The sequence below is a fragment of the Paramisgurnus dabryanus genome, chromosome 17 (assembly GCF_030506205.2).
Source record: "Paramisgurnus dabryanus chromosome 17, PD_genome_1.1, whole genome shotgun sequence".
NCBI lineage: Eukaryota > Metazoa > Chordata > Actinopteri > Cypriniformes > Cobitidae > Paramisgurnus > Paramisgurnus dabryanus.
The window spans coordinates 26,681,277-26,696,523 of record NC_133353.1 but is presented as its reverse complement, the minus strand read 5'-3'; the positions used below and the strand labels follow the sequence as shown (position 1 = coordinate 26,696,523).

At 41.3% G+C, this 15,247-nt stretch overlaps 1 protein-coding gene and 17 non-coding genes across 18 annotated transcripts; 1 reads left to right on the top strand and 17 right to left on the bottom strand.

The window, feature by feature from the left end:
- The first annotated feature begins 3,352 nt into the window (after positions 1-3,352).
- Positions 3,353-5,218, top strand: LOC141280968 (uncharacterized). Its single transcript, XM_073812485.1, has 3 exons — positions 3,353-3,576; positions 3,685-3,967; positions 4,112-5,218. Exons 1-3 carry the CDS (start codon positions 3,398-3,400, stop codon positions 4,769-4,771), a joined length of 1,122 nt encoding a protein of 373 aa, XP_073668586.1. The 5' UTR covers positions 3,353-3,397; the 3' UTR covers positions 4,772-5,218.
- Positions 5,219-7,419: 2,201 nt separating this feature from the next.
- trnai-uau (transfer RNA isoleucine (anticodon UAU)) lies at positions 7,420-7,513 on the bottom strand. Its single transcript has 2 exons — positions 7,476-7,513; positions 7,420-7,455 (listed from the first exon to the last, which is right to left on the bottom strand). It is a non-coding gene; the product is annotated as a tRNA-Ile (tRNA).
- Positions 7,514-7,651: 138 nt separating this feature from the next.
- trnai-uau (transfer RNA isoleucine (anticodon UAU)) lies at positions 7,652-7,745 on the bottom strand. The gene is made up of 2 exons: positions 7,708-7,745; positions 7,652-7,687 (listed from the first exon to the last, which is right to left on the bottom strand). It is a non-coding gene; the product is annotated as a tRNA-Ile (tRNA).
- A 141-nt stretch (positions 7,746-7,886) lies between these two features.
- On the bottom strand, positions 7,887-7,980 carry trnai-uau (transfer RNA isoleucine (anticodon UAU)). Its single transcript has 2 exons — positions 7,943-7,980; positions 7,887-7,922 (listed from the first exon to the last, which is right to left on the bottom strand). It is a non-coding gene; the product is annotated as a tRNA-Ile (tRNA).
- A 596-nt stretch (positions 7,981-8,576) lies between these two features.
- On the bottom strand, positions 8,577-8,670 carry trnai-uau (transfer RNA isoleucine (anticodon UAU)). The gene is made up of 2 exons: positions 8,633-8,670; positions 8,577-8,612 (listed from the first exon to the last, which is right to left on the bottom strand). It is a non-coding gene; the product is annotated as a tRNA-Ile (tRNA).
- A 136-nt stretch (positions 8,671-8,806) lies between these two features.
- Positions 8,807-8,900, bottom strand: trnai-uau (transfer RNA isoleucine (anticodon UAU)). The gene is made up of 2 exons: positions 8,863-8,900; positions 8,807-8,842 (listed from the first exon to the last, which is right to left on the bottom strand). It is a non-coding gene; the product is annotated as a tRNA-Ile (tRNA).
- Positions 8,901-9,270: 370 nt separating this feature from the next.
- On the bottom strand, positions 9,271-9,364 carry trnai-uau (transfer RNA isoleucine (anticodon UAU)). The gene is made up of 2 exons: positions 9,327-9,364; positions 9,271-9,306 (listed from the first exon to the last, which is right to left on the bottom strand). It is a non-coding gene; the product is annotated as a tRNA-Ile (tRNA).
- A 367-nt stretch (positions 9,365-9,731) lies between these two features.
- On the bottom strand, positions 9,732-9,825 carry trnai-uau (transfer RNA isoleucine (anticodon UAU)). The gene is made up of 2 exons: positions 9,788-9,825; positions 9,732-9,767 (listed from the first exon to the last, which is right to left on the bottom strand). It is a non-coding gene; the product is annotated as a tRNA-Ile (tRNA).
- A 136-nt stretch (positions 9,826-9,961) lies between these two features.
- Positions 9,962-10,055, bottom strand: trnai-uau (transfer RNA isoleucine (anticodon UAU)). Its single transcript has 2 exons — positions 10,018-10,055; positions 9,962-9,997 (listed from the first exon to the last, which is right to left on the bottom strand). It is a non-coding gene; the product is annotated as a tRNA-Ile (tRNA).
- Positions 10,056-10,520: 465 nt separating this feature from the next.
- Positions 10,521-10,615, bottom strand: trnai-uau (transfer RNA isoleucine (anticodon UAU)). The gene is made up of 2 exons: positions 10,578-10,615; positions 10,521-10,556 (listed from the first exon to the last, which is right to left on the bottom strand). It is a non-coding gene; the product is annotated as a tRNA-Ile (tRNA).
- Positions 10,616-11,917: 1,302 nt separating this feature from the next.
- trnai-uau (transfer RNA isoleucine (anticodon UAU)) lies at positions 11,918-12,012 on the bottom strand. The gene is made up of 2 exons: positions 11,975-12,012; positions 11,918-11,953 (listed from the first exon to the last, which is right to left on the bottom strand). It is a non-coding gene; the product is annotated as a tRNA-Ile (tRNA).
- Positions 12,013-12,618: 606 nt separating this feature from the next.
- Positions 12,619-12,712, bottom strand: trnai-uau (transfer RNA isoleucine (anticodon UAU)). Its single transcript has 2 exons — positions 12,675-12,712; positions 12,619-12,654 (listed from the first exon to the last, which is right to left on the bottom strand). It is a non-coding gene; the product is annotated as a tRNA-Ile (tRNA).
- A 137-nt stretch (positions 12,713-12,849) lies between these two features.
- On the bottom strand, positions 12,850-12,943 carry trnai-uau (transfer RNA isoleucine (anticodon UAU)). Its single transcript has 2 exons — positions 12,906-12,943; positions 12,850-12,885 (listed from the first exon to the last, which is right to left on the bottom strand). It is a non-coding gene; the product is annotated as a tRNA-Ile (tRNA).
- A 141-nt stretch (positions 12,944-13,084) lies between these two features.
- Positions 13,085-13,178, bottom strand: trnai-uau (transfer RNA isoleucine (anticodon UAU)). The gene is made up of 2 exons: positions 13,141-13,178; positions 13,085-13,120 (listed from the first exon to the last, which is right to left on the bottom strand). It is a non-coding gene; the product is annotated as a tRNA-Ile (tRNA).
- A 594-nt stretch (positions 13,179-13,772) lies between these two features.
- Positions 13,773-13,866, bottom strand: trnai-uau (transfer RNA isoleucine (anticodon UAU)). Its single transcript has 2 exons — positions 13,829-13,866; positions 13,773-13,808 (listed from the first exon to the last, which is right to left on the bottom strand). It is a non-coding gene; the product is annotated as a tRNA-Ile (tRNA).
- A 136-nt stretch (positions 13,867-14,002) lies between these two features.
- On the bottom strand, positions 14,003-14,096 carry trnai-uau (transfer RNA isoleucine (anticodon UAU)). Its single transcript has 2 exons — positions 14,059-14,096; positions 14,003-14,038 (listed from the first exon to the last, which is right to left on the bottom strand). It is a non-coding gene; the product is annotated as a tRNA-Ile (tRNA).
- A 367-nt stretch (positions 14,097-14,463) lies between these two features.
- On the bottom strand, positions 14,464-14,557 carry trnai-uau (transfer RNA isoleucine (anticodon UAU)). The gene is made up of 2 exons: positions 14,520-14,557; positions 14,464-14,499 (listed from the first exon to the last, which is right to left on the bottom strand). It is a non-coding gene; the product is annotated as a tRNA-Ile (tRNA).
- Positions 14,558-14,924: 367 nt separating this feature from the next.
- Positions 14,925-15,018, bottom strand: trnai-uau (transfer RNA isoleucine (anticodon UAU)). Its single transcript has 2 exons — positions 14,981-15,018; positions 14,925-14,960 (listed from the first exon to the last, which is right to left on the bottom strand). It is a non-coding gene; the product is annotated as a tRNA-Ile (tRNA).
- Positions 15,019-15,247: the final 229 nt, after the last annotated feature.

Here is a 15,247-nt window from a genome sequence, read left to right as displayed (position 1 = left end):
AACCGAGCGTTTTCCAGACAGGCAGAAATCGGTGAGGTATGTAAGCAATTTATAAGACTCACAATGCATTCATTAAAGTTTTACAGTTTTTTTGAATTGCTAAAACACTAACCCCCAATCTCTAAACCAAATTCATAGTGGCCTAAACCCATTTGTCAAATCATGCACTCTTTTTGCAAAATTCTAAACACAAACTTCTCACTAAAACACACATTTCACACTGCAATGCACTTGTTTTATAAATACTAAACACAGGCAGGCAAAAGTTGAACACAACTAAAACACCGTTATCATCGAGTAAACACAACAACTCAAAATTCTACACACTTTTATCTAATGGTATTTTTTACCAATTGTGTGAATTGGAAACAGTCTGAGAGGCAGATGAAGAGTATGAGGAAGAAAAGGACACCAGAGACGATGCAATTGACAAAATTTGCAGTTGGATTGCTGACTTTTTACAAAATACAAGTGCTGCTTACAGTAATATTGAAAACTTACTATTACTTGCAGTACTTACAGTAAAGTATTCACTATATTCACTCAACTAAACTTGTGATTACAGTGATAGAGATTTTTAACAGTATTTGTCAATTGTGTTGTTATGTACAGTAAACATGTATTTTTCTGTAAGCAGATCTCCTGGATGTTGTGTTTTCCATTTTTTAAGGTAGTGTCTAATGGATGCTTGTAGTGTTTTATATTATAGACTTATGTGTGTATGATTTGAAAGCTTAGTTTGATTTTGAGTACAAGTGAAAAGGTTTTGAAGCAATTGTTTGATTTTGCTATAAGAGTCAGGGGTTCTGTGAATTTTGTTTAAAGTTGGGATTTGTGTTTAAGGTTTTGAGAAAATGAGTGATGGTTTCAAAAAATGTGTTTTAGCAATTCAGAAAAACTGTAATAACATGTATGTACTATGGGATATTACAATAACGTGCTAACGTGCTAATTTATTAGCATAATTGGTGCTCTTTAAAATAGAGCCCAAAGTCTGTTTACACACACACAAAGAGCAACTGAACTGCTCTGAGAAACAACCAATCAGAGCAAAGCTCAACATTATTATTCATGAATCATAACCCTTTCAAATAAAGTAATAATAGACCATTTCATTATTAAGGCAAATCCTAGGGTTGTAAATGGACATGTAAAACCATGTCTGGATATTTTTTTTACACTTAGAGAACAATTTATCATATTATTTCAATGCATTCTTTGGCACATTTTACTCAAAACTTCAAAAAGTATCATACTTTATTTTGTTACTTATAGGTACTTCTGAAATGACAGATATGACATCTGTTGCTTTGTCATGGGTTCTGTTGTTTAAGACAGAAAGATCACAAATTGCACAAATTTACGATCCCTTAAAATAGTAAGAAACCACCTCAAATGTTTCAACATTTTCATCACATTTTCTCCCTTTATTTTCAATTTAATTATACACATATAGGTAAAAATCTCAATCAACCACAAACATAACAAACATTGTATTAAAGCGCTCAGTTCAGGCAGCTGGCTGGTATTACAGTTTTTTACGATTGCTATGACACCTTTTTCAATACTTTTAACAAGTTTTCAAAACTCTTAACACAGTTAGCACTACATCCACCTATGTAAGCTATACAATTAACACATTTCTTGTTGGTTTAACACAAAATGCATACAATTAACACACATTTAAAATGCTTGAACTTCTTTTACAGACAAGCTCAAACAAGACCAAAACAATGTATTTTTACTGCCAAATTTACCAATGCTTTAACACTGTATGTCAGAACAGATAACACCACGTTCTAAACCTAACCTTACATGCTAAAGTCAAGTTAAACAGCTGTTTATATTGTGAATTGAAATACAAATATATCTCCTGTATTTTATTATATTGTTACTGAGAAACAGCTGATTTACAGTTTTTCTGAATTGCTAAAACACATTTTTTGAAACCATCACTCATTTTCTCAAAACCTTAAACACAAATCCCATTTTTAAACAAAATTCACAGAACCCCTGACTCTTCTAGCAAAATCAAACAATTGCTTCAAAACCATTTCACTTGTACTCAAAATCAAACTAAGCTTTCAAATCATACACACATAAGTCTATAATATAAAACACTACAAGCATCCATTAGACACTACCCTAAAAAATGGAAAACACAACATCCAGGAGATCTGCTTACAGAAAAATACACGTTTATTGTACATAACGACACACTTGACAAATACTGTTAAAAATCTCTATTACTGTAATCACAAGTTTAGTTCAGTGAATATAGTGAATACTTTACTGTAAGTACTGCAAGTAATAGTAAGTTTTCAATATTACTGTAAGCAGCACTTGTATTTTGTAAAAAGTCAGCAATCCAACTGCAAATTTTGCCAATTGCATCGTCTCTGGTGTCCTTTTCTTCCTCATACTCTTCATCTGCCTCTCAGACTGTTTCCAATTCACACAATTGGTAAAAAATACCTTTAGATAAAGGTGTGTAGAATTTTGAGTTGTTGTGTTTACTCGATGATAACGGTGTTTTAGTTGTGTTCAACTTTTGCCTGCCTGTGTTTAGCATTTATAAAACAAGTGCATTGCAGTGTGAAATGTGTGTTTTAGTGAGAAGTTTGTGTTTAGTATTTTGCAAAAAGAGTGCATGATTTGACAAATGGGTTTAGGCCACTATGAATTTGGTTCAGAGATTGGGGTTTAGTGTTTTAGCAATTCAGAAAAACTGTAAGTTATGCAAATATATAAATCACAGCTGATTCCCATCTAGGAAGATGTTGAGGTTCTTTCAATCGCATGACCATATGGTATAAAAGAGGACTCTGTGGGCTGATCTTGTGGGTAAAAGGAACAATATAGAGCAACACAAAGAAAGAAAGAAAGAAAGAAAGAAAGAAAGAAAGAAAGAAAGAAAGAAAGAAAGAAAGAAAAAATGCCTCCACGAGGGAGAGGAAGAAGAGTACCAGGACAAGGGGGAGGAGTGGGGCAAGGACAAGGGAGAGGAGTGGGGCAAGGACAAGGGAGAGGAGTGGGGCAAGTACAAGGGAGAGGAGTGGGGCAAGGACAAGGGGGAGGAGTGGGGCAAGGACAAGGGAGAGGAGTGGGGCAAGTACAAGGGAGAGGAGTGGGGCAAGGACAAGGGAGAGGAGTGGGGCAAGTACAAGGGAGAGGAGTGGGGCAAGGACAAGGGGGAGGAGTGGGGCAAGGACAAGGGAGAGGAGTGGGGCAAGTACAAGGGAGAGGAGTGGGGCAAGGACAAGGGAGAGGAGTGGGGCAAGGACAAGGGATAGGAGTCAGGCAAGGACAAGGGAGAGGAGTGGGGCAAGGACAACGGAGAGGAGTGGGGCAAGGGCAAGGGAGAGGAGTGGGGCAAGCTAGAGGGAGAGGAGTTAGAATGCGTGGTGGTGCTCAAAGAAGGACCAGAGCTAGGGTAACTAATCAAATAAGAGCTACTATCATTGACCATGTCATAAACCATGGGCTATCATACAGAGAGGCTGGTGAAAGAGTACAGCCAAATCTCAGCCGTGACACAGTGGCATCCATTGTCCGTATTTTCAGAGAAACCAACAGGTAGGATATTGCTTCTCTTACATCAAAGTGTAAATACTTTTACCATTTACAGTAGATTGACTGTATGCCTCCAGGCTCTAATATGTAACTGTATTTTGCCTCTCTAAGGATTGAACGTCTACCTCCCTCAGGGGGCAGAGGACAGCTCCTAAATGAAGAACAGGAACTAGCTATTGTTAACATAGTAGTTGCTGACAATGAAATAAAACTGAAGGACATTCAGTCCAGAGTTGTAGAGGACAACCTTGTCTTTGCGAACATTGCAGCAATCAGCATAACAACCATTTCTCGGACTCTAGCTAAACACAGAGTCCGAATGAAACAACTATACAAAGTTCCCTTTGAAAGGAACAGTGAGCGCATCAAAGAACTCCGTCACCAATATGTCCAGGTAAGGTTATGAAATACAGTCATTACTGTACTAGACACAGTGTGTTTTGCAGTAAACTACTCTATAAACTTGTAGTACATTACTGTAGTGCATACAGTAGATATACAGTACAGCCCTACATACACTGTGTCTAATTACTTTCAGAGAGTCATGGAGTTGGAGGCCAATCAAGTCCCACATGAAATTATCTATGTTGATGAGGCTGGCTTCAACTTGGCGAAAAGGCGTCGCCGTGGGAGAAACATAATTGGCAAAAGGGCCACAGTCACTGTGCCGGGCCAGAGAGGAGCCAACATCACCATGTGCGCTGCAATCTCCAACAACGGTCCACTCCTACATAAATGTGAGATTGGCCCCTACAACACCGACCGGCTTCTCCTATTTTTAGAAGAACTACACGAAAGACTGGTGCCAGAAGTAGAAAGGGGACAGGTGGGAGACCATTTGGCAATATATGTGATCACATGGGACAATGTGGCATTCCACCATTCCAGTGCAGTCACAGCCTGGTTTGACGCCCATCCAAGGATGATGTCCCTTTTCCTTGCCCCTTACTCCCCTTTCCTCAACCCCATTGAAGAGTTTTTTTCAGCCTGGAGATGGAAGGTTTTTGACCATCGTCCACATGACCAAATGACCCTCCTGGATGCAATGGGTGCTGCATGCCAAGACATCACAGCTGAACACTGCCAGGGGTGGATAAGGCATGCAAAAAGATTCTTCCCAAGGTGCCTTGCCAGAGAAGATATCAGGTGTGATGTGGATGAGAACATGTGGCCAAATGCAGAAGACCGGGCAGATTAGAAGATAACTTTTTATTCTGGTGCTTTTTCTGTTTGAATATCTTGCAGTAATGTCATTTTGCAAATAAAGTCTTTACTGCAGCAATTATGTCTCTTTTTCTGTCTTCTATTTTTTTCATAAACTGTACATTCTATAAAGCTACTCTGAGATGGTCATTCATTTTTTTTGTATTGAATTTCTGCAGCAAAAGAAACAAAATGCATGGATTTACTAAACCCAACAAAACAAAAATGCAGAGAGGGTTCAAAAAACTGTGCAAAACACATTCTATGATCAATACAATATACTGTCTGTTGTACAAGGGCATATCTGACACATAAAGCAATGCAGTTTCTGTTATTTCAGCTGATGATAGTTGTTTTTTTGTCAGTGTGTTATGATTGACTAAATGTTTCAGTTGGAAGAAAACACGTGTTAGTGTTTTGAATAATTATTTGCTTTTGAAACCTGTTTGCATTGTTTTGTAGACATAGTATATTGTGTTAGTGGATTGTTGTATTTTGAAAATTAGTTTTGGAGTTTAGTTTACAATGTGTGATTTTGAACATGAAATTAACCGTTTTGCCAATTGTGTGTTTTAGGTGTGTTGGTGTGTTAAGAGTTTAGGAAATTTGTTAAATGTATTGAAAAAACTGTCATAGCGATTGTAAAAAACTGTAAACCAGATCCCCCCAGTTCCCCGGCAGCATGCAATGAAAGGAGCTCTTCTGGTCACATCACTGTGGGACAGGATGGCCTTCATCCAAGCCAAGCAGTCTTTTGTCCACATCACTGTGGGACAGTATGGCCCTCATCCAAGCCAAGCACTTTTTTGCCATCCACACCTCAACCATGGCATCTGCCTGGCCTCTGTGCTCAGCTCCAGTTATGACAGCTACAGTAGTGATGTCCAGTTTCACGCGTGTGTATTTGCCCCTAGCACTGCATGTGTCCAGACCTCACTGGTGTCATTAGTATAAATAAACCAATAACGTATGGCAAGCTGTTTGGACAGCGGTAAAGACCAACTTAAGTTACAAGCCCATGAAAAAAGAGAATTTCATTTTGTTTGTATGGGGAAGTGCCCAAATTCCCTTCTAATGCCTGCGATTTCTGTCAAAGCTTATACAAGCATTCAGAGAACGCTATTGCTGTTTTCATTCACATTTTGACAATGGCATTATTGGGCAGCAGTGTTGCTCAAGTTACTTGGAAATAGTAATTAGTTACTGATTACTCAAAAAACACGATGCACGACCTGAATATGCTACAGTATAAAGCAACAGGGCCCGATTGCATAAAGCACCTTACAGTAAATGTAATTTTCCCTTAAGTTCATTCCATTATATTAACACCAAGGTAAGAAGTCCCGTTTATATTCTGCATGTTGTCATCTGGACTTCTGTCACAAAATACTATGTTTATCATGCTAGAGCATCTGTATCTCAAAACAGAGACCATACACTGATGCTAAACCCGTAGACCTTTTAAACGATGTATAATATGTTAATATTTATATTATTAATGTTTGTAGATAGTAGGCTATATAGATATTGTTAGCAGCGTTAAAAGTTTCACATTCCTGTGACGGCTTGCTAGGTGTTTGCTCAGATTTGAGGTGGAATTTTTCGCTGTGGATAAAAGTTTTATTCCCATGCAGAGTGTACAGCGGATGCTGATTTTTTTGTCACCTTTAACTGGGTTAAACTCAAAGTAATGTCGGTACTTCCAAGCATTAAACGCTGCATAGTCTTGTTCTCTTCCACGGTCCATGTTGTCTTTTCACGTTCAACACTACACTGACTGACGGCGCTCATACGTCATTGTCACTCGACCCGCGTCCCGACACGAGACAGTCTCACGAAACAAAATCAAGGTTAAAAAATAACGCATTAACGCAGCCTGCTAACGGGGAAGTAACAGTAATCTAATTACTGTTTTTGCAATTGTAATCCCTTACTTTACTTGTTACTTGAAAAAAGTAATCGGATTACAGTAACGCGTTACTTCTAACGCATTACTGCCCATCACTGTTGGTTGACTGGTTAACATTATGCTTGTGACTGAATAGCCTCAAGTTTAAAATGAGTCTCTAGCTTTCAAAGTAATTCCTTTTTGTTTTAGGCAAAATCATTGATTCTGCTCCTCTGGCATATGCTTTATCTACTATAACAGTTGTCAAAGTGATCAGAGCAGAGATGCGACAATAGACCAGAAGCCTAAGCAGGCCCTCATGAGGGGAGTCTAATAACTATTTTGCTTGTTAAGCTGATTGTTTTTTTATGCAGCTAAATAACAACCTTAGGGACCCACTCAGCTGCCCGGCTCCCGGTCTTTTCTGGTCTCCAGTCCTGCACCTTTACTCTTTAGCTCTTGTTTTATCATCTTGCAAATAATGGGAGGTTGTGAACTGTCTGTCGCAGTCCCAAGGTGCCTTTGCTCAGTGCATAGATGGTGCCTGAATTACCCTTTACTTCCAGTTGATTGTGCTAAATCAATGGGAAGGGTCAATTGTAACGTGAAGGCAAAGGAGTTTCAACCGGCAGGAAAGTATAATATTGCTAGTTGTATGACTAGTTTACGACTTCTGCAATGTCTGTTCTCTGTAGATTAATGCTTACTAGTTAACTCGGCAGAGACAGAGAGGATTCTTCAATTTCTGAAAAACATGCTCCAGGTGAGGCTCGAACTCACAATCTCGGCATTGCTCTGCTGCGTACTGCCTTATAAGTACCGCGCGTTGACCGATTGCGCCACTGGAGCTCTAGGACTATACAAATATAGTATTGCTAATTGTATGACTAGTTAAGGACTTTTGTCAATCGCTGGTCTCTGTAGTGTAGATTAATGCTTACTAGTTAACTCGGCAGAGACAGAGGATTCTTCAATTTCTTAAAATCATGCTCCAGGTGAGGCTCGAACTCACAACCTCGGCATTGCTCTGCTGCGTAATGCCGTATAAGTACCGCGCGCTGACCGATTGCGCCACTGGAGCTCTGGTAAAATGGACAAATAATAGTATTTCTAATTGTATGACTAGTTAAGGACTTTTGCCAATGGCTGGTCTCTGTAGTGTAGATTAATGCTTACTACTTAACTCGGCATAGACAGAGGATTCTTTAATTTCTTAAAATCATGCTCCAGGTGAGGCTCGAACTCACAACCTCGGCATTGCTCTGCTGTGTACTGCCTTATAAGTACCGCGCGCTGACCGATTGCGCCACTGGAGCCCTCAGAAAACATAGAAAGTATAGTATTGCTAGTTGTATAACTAGTTTACGACTTCTGCAAATGTCTGTTCTCTGTAGATTAATGCTTACTAGTTAACTCGGCAGAGACAGAGGATTCTTCAATTTCTTAAAATCATGCTCCAAGTGAGGCTCGTACTCACAACCTCGGCATTGCTCTGCTGCGTAATGCCGTATAAGTACCGCGCGTTGACCGATTGCGCCAATGGAGCCCTCATAAAGCGTAGAAAGTATAGTATTGCTAGTTGTATGACTAGTTTACGACTTCTGCAAATGTCTGTTCTCTGTAGATTAATGCTTACTAGTTAACTCGGCAGAGACAGAGGATTCTTCAATTTCTTAAAATCATGCTCCAGGTGAGGCTCGAACTCACAACCTCTGCATTGCTCTGCTGCGTACTGCCTTATAAGTACCGCGTGCTGACCGATTGCGCCACTGGAGTCCTCATAAAGCGTTGAAAGTATAGTATTGCTAGTTGTAAAACTAGTTTACGACTTCTGCAAATGTCTGTTCTCTGTAGATTAATGCTTACTAGTTAACTCGGCAGAGACAGAGGATTCTTCAATTTCTTAAAATCATGCTCCAGGTGAGGCTTGAACTCACAACCTCGGCATTGCTCTGCTGCGTACTGCCTTATAAGTACCGCATGCTGACCGATTGCGCCACTGGAGCCCTCATAAAGCGTAGAAAGTATAGTATTGCTAGTTGTAAAACTAGTTTACGACTTCCGCAAATGTCTGTTCTCTGTAGATTAATGCTTACTAGTTAACTCGGCAGAGACAGAGGACTCTTCAATTTCTTAAAGTCATGCTCCAGGTGAGGCTTGAACTCACAACTTCGGCATTCCACTGCTGCGTACTGCTTTATAAGTACCGCGCGCTGACCGATTGTGCCACTGGAGCTTTGGGAAAGTGTACAAATAATAGTATTTCTAATTGTATGACTAGTTAAGGACTTTTGCCAGTCGCTGGTCTCTGTAGTGTATATTAATGCTTACTAGTTAACTCGGCAGAGACAGAGGATTCTTCAATTTCTTAAAATCATGCTCCAGGTGAGGCTCGACCTCCAACTTCGGCATTGCTCTGCTGCGTAATGCCGTATAAGTACCGCGCGTTGACCGATTGCGCCAATGGAGCCCTCATAAAGCGTAGATAGTATAGTATTGCTAGTTGTATGACTAGTTTACGACTTCTGCAAATGTCTGTTCTCTGTAGATTAATGCTTACTAGTTAACTCGGCAGAGACAGAGGATTCTTCAATTTCTTAAAATCATGCTCCAGGTGAGGCTCGAACTCACAACCTCGGCATTGCTCTGCTGCGTACTGCTTTATAAGTACCGCGCGCTGACCGATTGCGCCACTGGAGCGCTGGGAAAGTGGACAAATAATAGTCTTTCTAATTGTATGACTAGTTAAGGACTTTTGCCAATCGCTGGTCTCTGTAGTGTAGATTAATGCTTACTAGTTAACTCAACAGAGACAGAAAGGATTCTTCAATTTCTTAAAATCATGCTCCAGGTGAGGCTCGACCTCCGACCTCGGCATTGCTGCGTACTGCTTTATAAGTACCGCGCGTTGACCGATTGCGCCACTGGAGCCCTCATAAAGCGTAGAAAGTATAGTATTACTAGTTGTATGACTAGTTTACGACTTCTGCAAATGTCTGTTCTCTGAAGATTAATGCTTACTAGTTAACTCAGCAGAGACAGAGGATTCTTCAATTTCTTAAAATCATGCTCCAGGTGAGTCTCGAACTCACAACCTCGGCATTGCTCTGCTGTGTACTGCCTTATAAGTACCGTGCGCTGACCGATTGCGCCACTGGAGCCCTCAGAAAACATAGAAAGTATAGTATTGCTGGTTGTATGACTAGTTTACTACTTCTGCAAATGTGTATTCTCTGTAGATTAATGCTTACTAGTTAACTCGGCAGAGACAGAGGATTCTTCAATTTCTTAAAATCATGCTCCAGGTGAGGCTCGAACTCACCACCTCGGCATTGCTCTGCTGCGTACTGCTTTATAAGTACCGCGCACTGACTGATTGCGCCACTGGAGCTCTGGGGAAGTGTACAAATAATAGTATTGCTAATTGTATGACTAGTTAAGGACTTTTGCCAATGGCTGGTCTCTGTAGTGTAGATTAATGCTTACTAGTTAAGTCGGCAGAGACAGAGGATTTTTCAATTTCTTAAAATTATGCTCCAGGTGATGCTCGAACTCACAACCTCTGCATTGCTCTTCTGCGTACTGCCGTATAAGTACCGCGCGCTGATCGATTGCGCCAATGGAGCCCTCATAAAGTGTAGAAAGTATAGTATTGCTAGTTGTATGACTAGTTTACAACTTCTGCAAAAGTCTGTTCTCTGTAGATTAATGCTTACTAGTTAACTCGGCAGAGACAGAGGATTTCTAATTGTATGACTAGTTAAGGACTTTTGCCAATCGCTAGTCTCTTTAGTGTAGATTAATGCTTACTAGTTAACTCGGCAGAGACAGAGGATTCTTCAATTTCTTAAAATCATTCTCCAGGTGAGGCTCGAACTCACAACCTTGGCATCGCTCTGCTTCTGTACTGCCTTATAAGTACCGCGCGCTGACCGATTGCGCCACTGGAGCTCTGGGGAGGAGTACAAATAATAGTACTTCTAATTGTATGACTAGTTAAGGACTTTTACCAATCGCTGGTCTCCGTAGTGTAGATTAATGCTTACTAGTTAACTCGGCAGAGACAGAGGATTCTTCAATTTCTTAAAATCACGCTCCAGGTGAGGCTCGAACTCACAATCTCGGAATTGCTCTGCTGCGTACTGCCTTATAAGTACCGCGCGCCGACCGATTGCGCCGCTGGAGCCCTCATAAAACATAGAAAGTATAGTATTGCTAGTTGTATGACTAGTTTACGACTTCTGCAAATGTCTGTTCTCTGTAGATTAATGCTTACTAGTTAACTCGGCAGAGACAGAGGATTCTTCAATTTCTTAAAATCATGCTCCAGGTGAGGCTCGAACTCACAATCTCGGCATTGCTCTGCTGCGTACTGCCTTATAAGTACCGTTCGCTGAACGATTACGCCACTGGAGCTTTGGGAAAGTGTACAAATAATAGTATTTCTAATTGTATGACTAGTTAAGGACTTTAGTCACTCGCTGGTCTATTTAGTGTAGATTAATGCTTACTAGTTTACTCGGCAGAGACAGAGGATTCTTCAATTTCTTAAAATCATGCTCCAGGTGAGGCTCGGACTCACAATCTCGGCATTGCTCTGCTGCGTACTGCGTTATAAGTACCGCGTGCTGACCGATTGCGCCACTGGAGCCCTCATGAAGCGTAGAAAGTATAGTATTGCTAGTTGTATTGCTAGTTGTATGACTTCTGCAAATGTCTATTCTCTGTAGATTAATGCTTACTAGTTAACTCGGCAGAGACATAGGATTCTTCAATTTCTTAAAATCATGCTCCAGGTGAGGCTCGAAATCACAACCTCGGCATTGCTCTGCTGTGTACTGCTTTATAAGTACTGGGCGCTGACCGATTGCGCCACTGGAGCTCTGGTAAAATGGACAAATAATAGTATTTCTAATTGTATGACTAGTTAAGGACTTTTGCCAATTGCTGGTCTATTTAGTGTAGATTCATGCTTACTAGTTAACTCGGCATAGACAGAGGATTCTTCAATTTCTTAAAATCATGTTCCAGGTGAGGCTCGAACTCACAACCTCGGCATTGCTCTGCTGTGTACTGCCTTATAAGTACCGCGCGTTGACCGATTGCGCCAATGGAGCCCTCATAAAGCGTAGAAAGTATAGTATTGCTAGTTCTATGACTAGTTTACGACTTCTGCAAATGTCTGTTCTCTGTAGATTAATGCTTACTAGTTAACTCGGCAGAGACAGAGGATTCTTCAATTTCTTAAAATCATGCTCCAGGTGAGGCTCGAACTCACAACCTCGGCATCGCTCTGCTTCTGTACTGCCTTATAAGTACCGCACGCTGACCGATTGCGCCACTGGAGCTCTGGGGAAGTGTACAAGTAATAGTATTTCTAATTGTATGACTAGTTAAGGACTTTTACCAATCGCTGGTCTCTGTAGTGTAGATTAATGCTTACTAGTTAACTCGGCAGAGACAGAGGATTCTTCAATTTCTTAAAATCACGCTCCAGGTGAGGCTCGAACTCACAATCTCGGAATTGCTCTGCTGCTTACTGCCTTATAAGTACCGCGCGCCGACCGATTGCGCCGCTGGAGCCCTCATAAAACATAGAAAGTATAGTATTGCTAGTTGTATGACTAGTTTACGACTTCTGCAAATGTCTGTTCTCTGTAGATTAATGCTTACTAGTTAACTCGGCAGAGACAGAGGATTCTTCAATTTCTTAAAATCATGCTCCAGGTGAGGCTCGAACTCACAATCTCGGCATTGCTCTGCTGCGTACTGCCTTATAAGTACCGTTCGCTGAACGATTGCGCCACTGGAGCTTTGGGAAAGTGTACAAATAATAGTATTTCTAATTGTATGACTAGTTAAGGACTTTAGTCACTCGCTGGTCTATTTAGTGTAGATTAATTCTTACTAGTTTACTCGGCAGAGACAGAGGATTCTTCAATTTCTTAAAATCATGCTCCAGGTGAGGCTCGAACTCACAATCTCGGCATTGCTCTGCTGCGTACTGCCTTATAAGTACCGCGCGCTGACCGATTGCGCCACTGGAGCCCTCTTAAAGCGTAGAAAGTATAGTATTGCTAGTTGTATTGCTAGTTGTATGACTTCTGCAAATGTCTATTCTCTGTAGATTAATGCTTACTAGTTAACTCGGCAGAGACATAGGATTCTTCAATTTCTTAAAATCATGCTCCAGGTGAGGCTCGAACTCACAACCTCGGCATTGCTCTGCTGCGTACTGCTTTATAAGTACCGGGCGCTGACCGATTGCGCCACTGGAGCTCTGGTAAAATGGACAAATAATAGTATTTCTAATTGTATGACTAGTTAAGGACTTTTGCCAATCGCTGGTCTCTGTAGTGTAGATTAATGCTTACTAGTTAACTCGGCATAGACAGAGGATTCTTCAATTTCTTAAAATCATGCTCCAGGTGAGGCTCGAACTCACAACCTCGGCATTGCTCTGCTGTGTAGTGCCTTATAAGTACCGCGCTCTGACCGATTGCGCCACTGGAGCCCTCAGAAAACATAGAAAGTATAGTATTGCTAGTTGTATGACTAGTTTACGACTTCTGCAAATGTCTGTTCTCTGTAGATTAATGCTTACTAGTTAACTCGGCAGAGACAGAGGATTCTTCAATTTCTTAAAATCATGCTCCAGGTGAGGCTCGAACTCACAATCTCAGCATTGCTCTGCTGCGTACTGCCTTATAAGTACCGTTCGCTGAACGATTGCGCCACTGGAGCTTTGGGAAAGTGTACAAATAATAGTATTTCTAATTGTATGACTAGTTAAGGACTTTTGCCAATCACTGGTCTCTGTAGTGTATTTAATGCTTACTAGTTAACTCGGCAGAGACAGAGGATTCTTCAATTTCTTAAAATCATGCTCCAGGTGAGGCTCGACCTCCGACCTCGGCATTGCTGCGTACTGCTTTATAAGTACCGCGCGTTGACCGATTGCGCCAATGGAGCCCTCATAAAGCGTAGATAGTATAGTATTGCTAGTTGTATGACTAGTTTACGACTTCTGCAAATGTCTGTTCTCTGTAGATTAATGCTTACTAGTTAACTCGGCAGAGACAGAGGATTCTTCAATTTCTTAAAATCATGCTCCAGGTGAGTCTCGAACTCACAACCTCGGCATTGCTCTGCTGTGTACTGCCTTATAAGTACCGTGCGCTGACCGATTGCGCCACTGGAGCCCTCATAAAGCGTAGAAAGTATAGTATTGCTAGTTGTATGACTAGTTTACGACTTCTGCAAATGTCTGTTCTCTGTAGATTAATGCTTACTAGTTAACTCGGCAGAGACAGAGGATTCTTCAATTTCTTAAAATCATGCTCCAGGTGAGGCTCGAACTCACAACCTCGGCATTGCTCTGCTGCGTACTGCTTTATAAGTACCGCGCGCTGACCGATTGCGCCACTGGAGCTCTGGGAAAGTGGACAAATAATAGTCTTTCTAATTGTATGACTAGTTAAGGACTTTTGCCAAGCGCTGGTCTCTGTAGTGTAGATTAATGCTTACTAGTTAACTCAACAGAGACAGAGAGGATTCTTCAATTTCTTAAAATCATGCTCCAGGTGAGGCTCGACCTCCGACCTCGGCATTGCTGCGTACTGCTTTATAAGTACCGCGCGTTGACCGATTGCGCCAATGGAGCCCTCATAAAGCGTAGATAGTATAGTATTGCTAGTTGTATGACTAGTTTACGACTTCTGCAAATGTCTGTTCTCTGTAGATTAATGCTTACTAGTTAACTCGGCAGAGACAGAGGATTCTTCAATTTCTTAAAATCATGCTCCAGGTGAGGCTCGAACTCACAACCTCGGCATTGCTCTGCTGCGTACTGCTTTATAAGTACCGCGCGCTGACCGATTGCGCCACTGGAGCTCTGGGAAAGTGGACAAATAATAGTCTTTCTAATTGTATGACTAGTTAAGGACTTTTGCCAATCGCTGGTCTCTGTAGTGTAGATTAATGCTTACTAGTTAACTCAACAGAGACAGAGAGGATTCTTCAATTTCTTAAAATCATGCTCCAGGTGAGGCTCGATCTCCGACCTCGGCATTGCTGCGTACTGCTTTATAAGAACCGCGCGTTGACCGATTGCGCCACTGGAGCCCTCATAAAGCGTAGAAAGTATAGTATTACTAGTTGTATGACTAGTTTACGACTTCTGCAAATGTCTGTTCTCTGAAGATTAATGCTTACTAGTTAACTCAGCAGAGACAGAGGATTCTTCAATTTCTTAAAATCATGCTCCAGGTGAGTCTCGAACTCACAACCTCGGCATTGCTCTGCTGTGTACTGCCTTATAAGTACCGTGCGCTGACCGATTGCGCCACTGGAGCCCTCAGAAAGCATAGAAAGTATAGTATTGCTGGTTGTATGACTAGTTTACTACTTCTGCAAATGTCTATTCTCTGTAGATTAATGCTTACTAGTTAACTCGGCAGAGACAGAGGATTCTTCAATATCTTAAAATCATGCTCCAGGTGAGGCTCGAACTCACAACCTGCTGCATTGCTCTGCTGCGTACTGCTTTATAAGTACCGTGCGCTGACCGATTGCGCCACTGGA

Excerpts from the sequence above, each read along its gene's own strand:
- LOC141280968 (XM_073812485.1), top strand. The coding sequence starts at position 3,398 with ATGCGTGGTGGTGCTCAAAGAAGGACCAGAGCTAGGGTAACTAATCAA. Across the intron at positions 3,577-3,684 it reads ATTTTCAGAGAAACCAACAG|GATTGAACGTCTACCTCCCT; the intron begins GTAGGATATTGC and ends TGCCTCTCTAAG. Across the intron at positions 3,968-4,111 it reads TCCGTCACCAATATGTCCAG|AGAGTCATGGAGTTGGAGGC; the intron begins GTAAGGTTATGA and ends AATTACTTTCAG.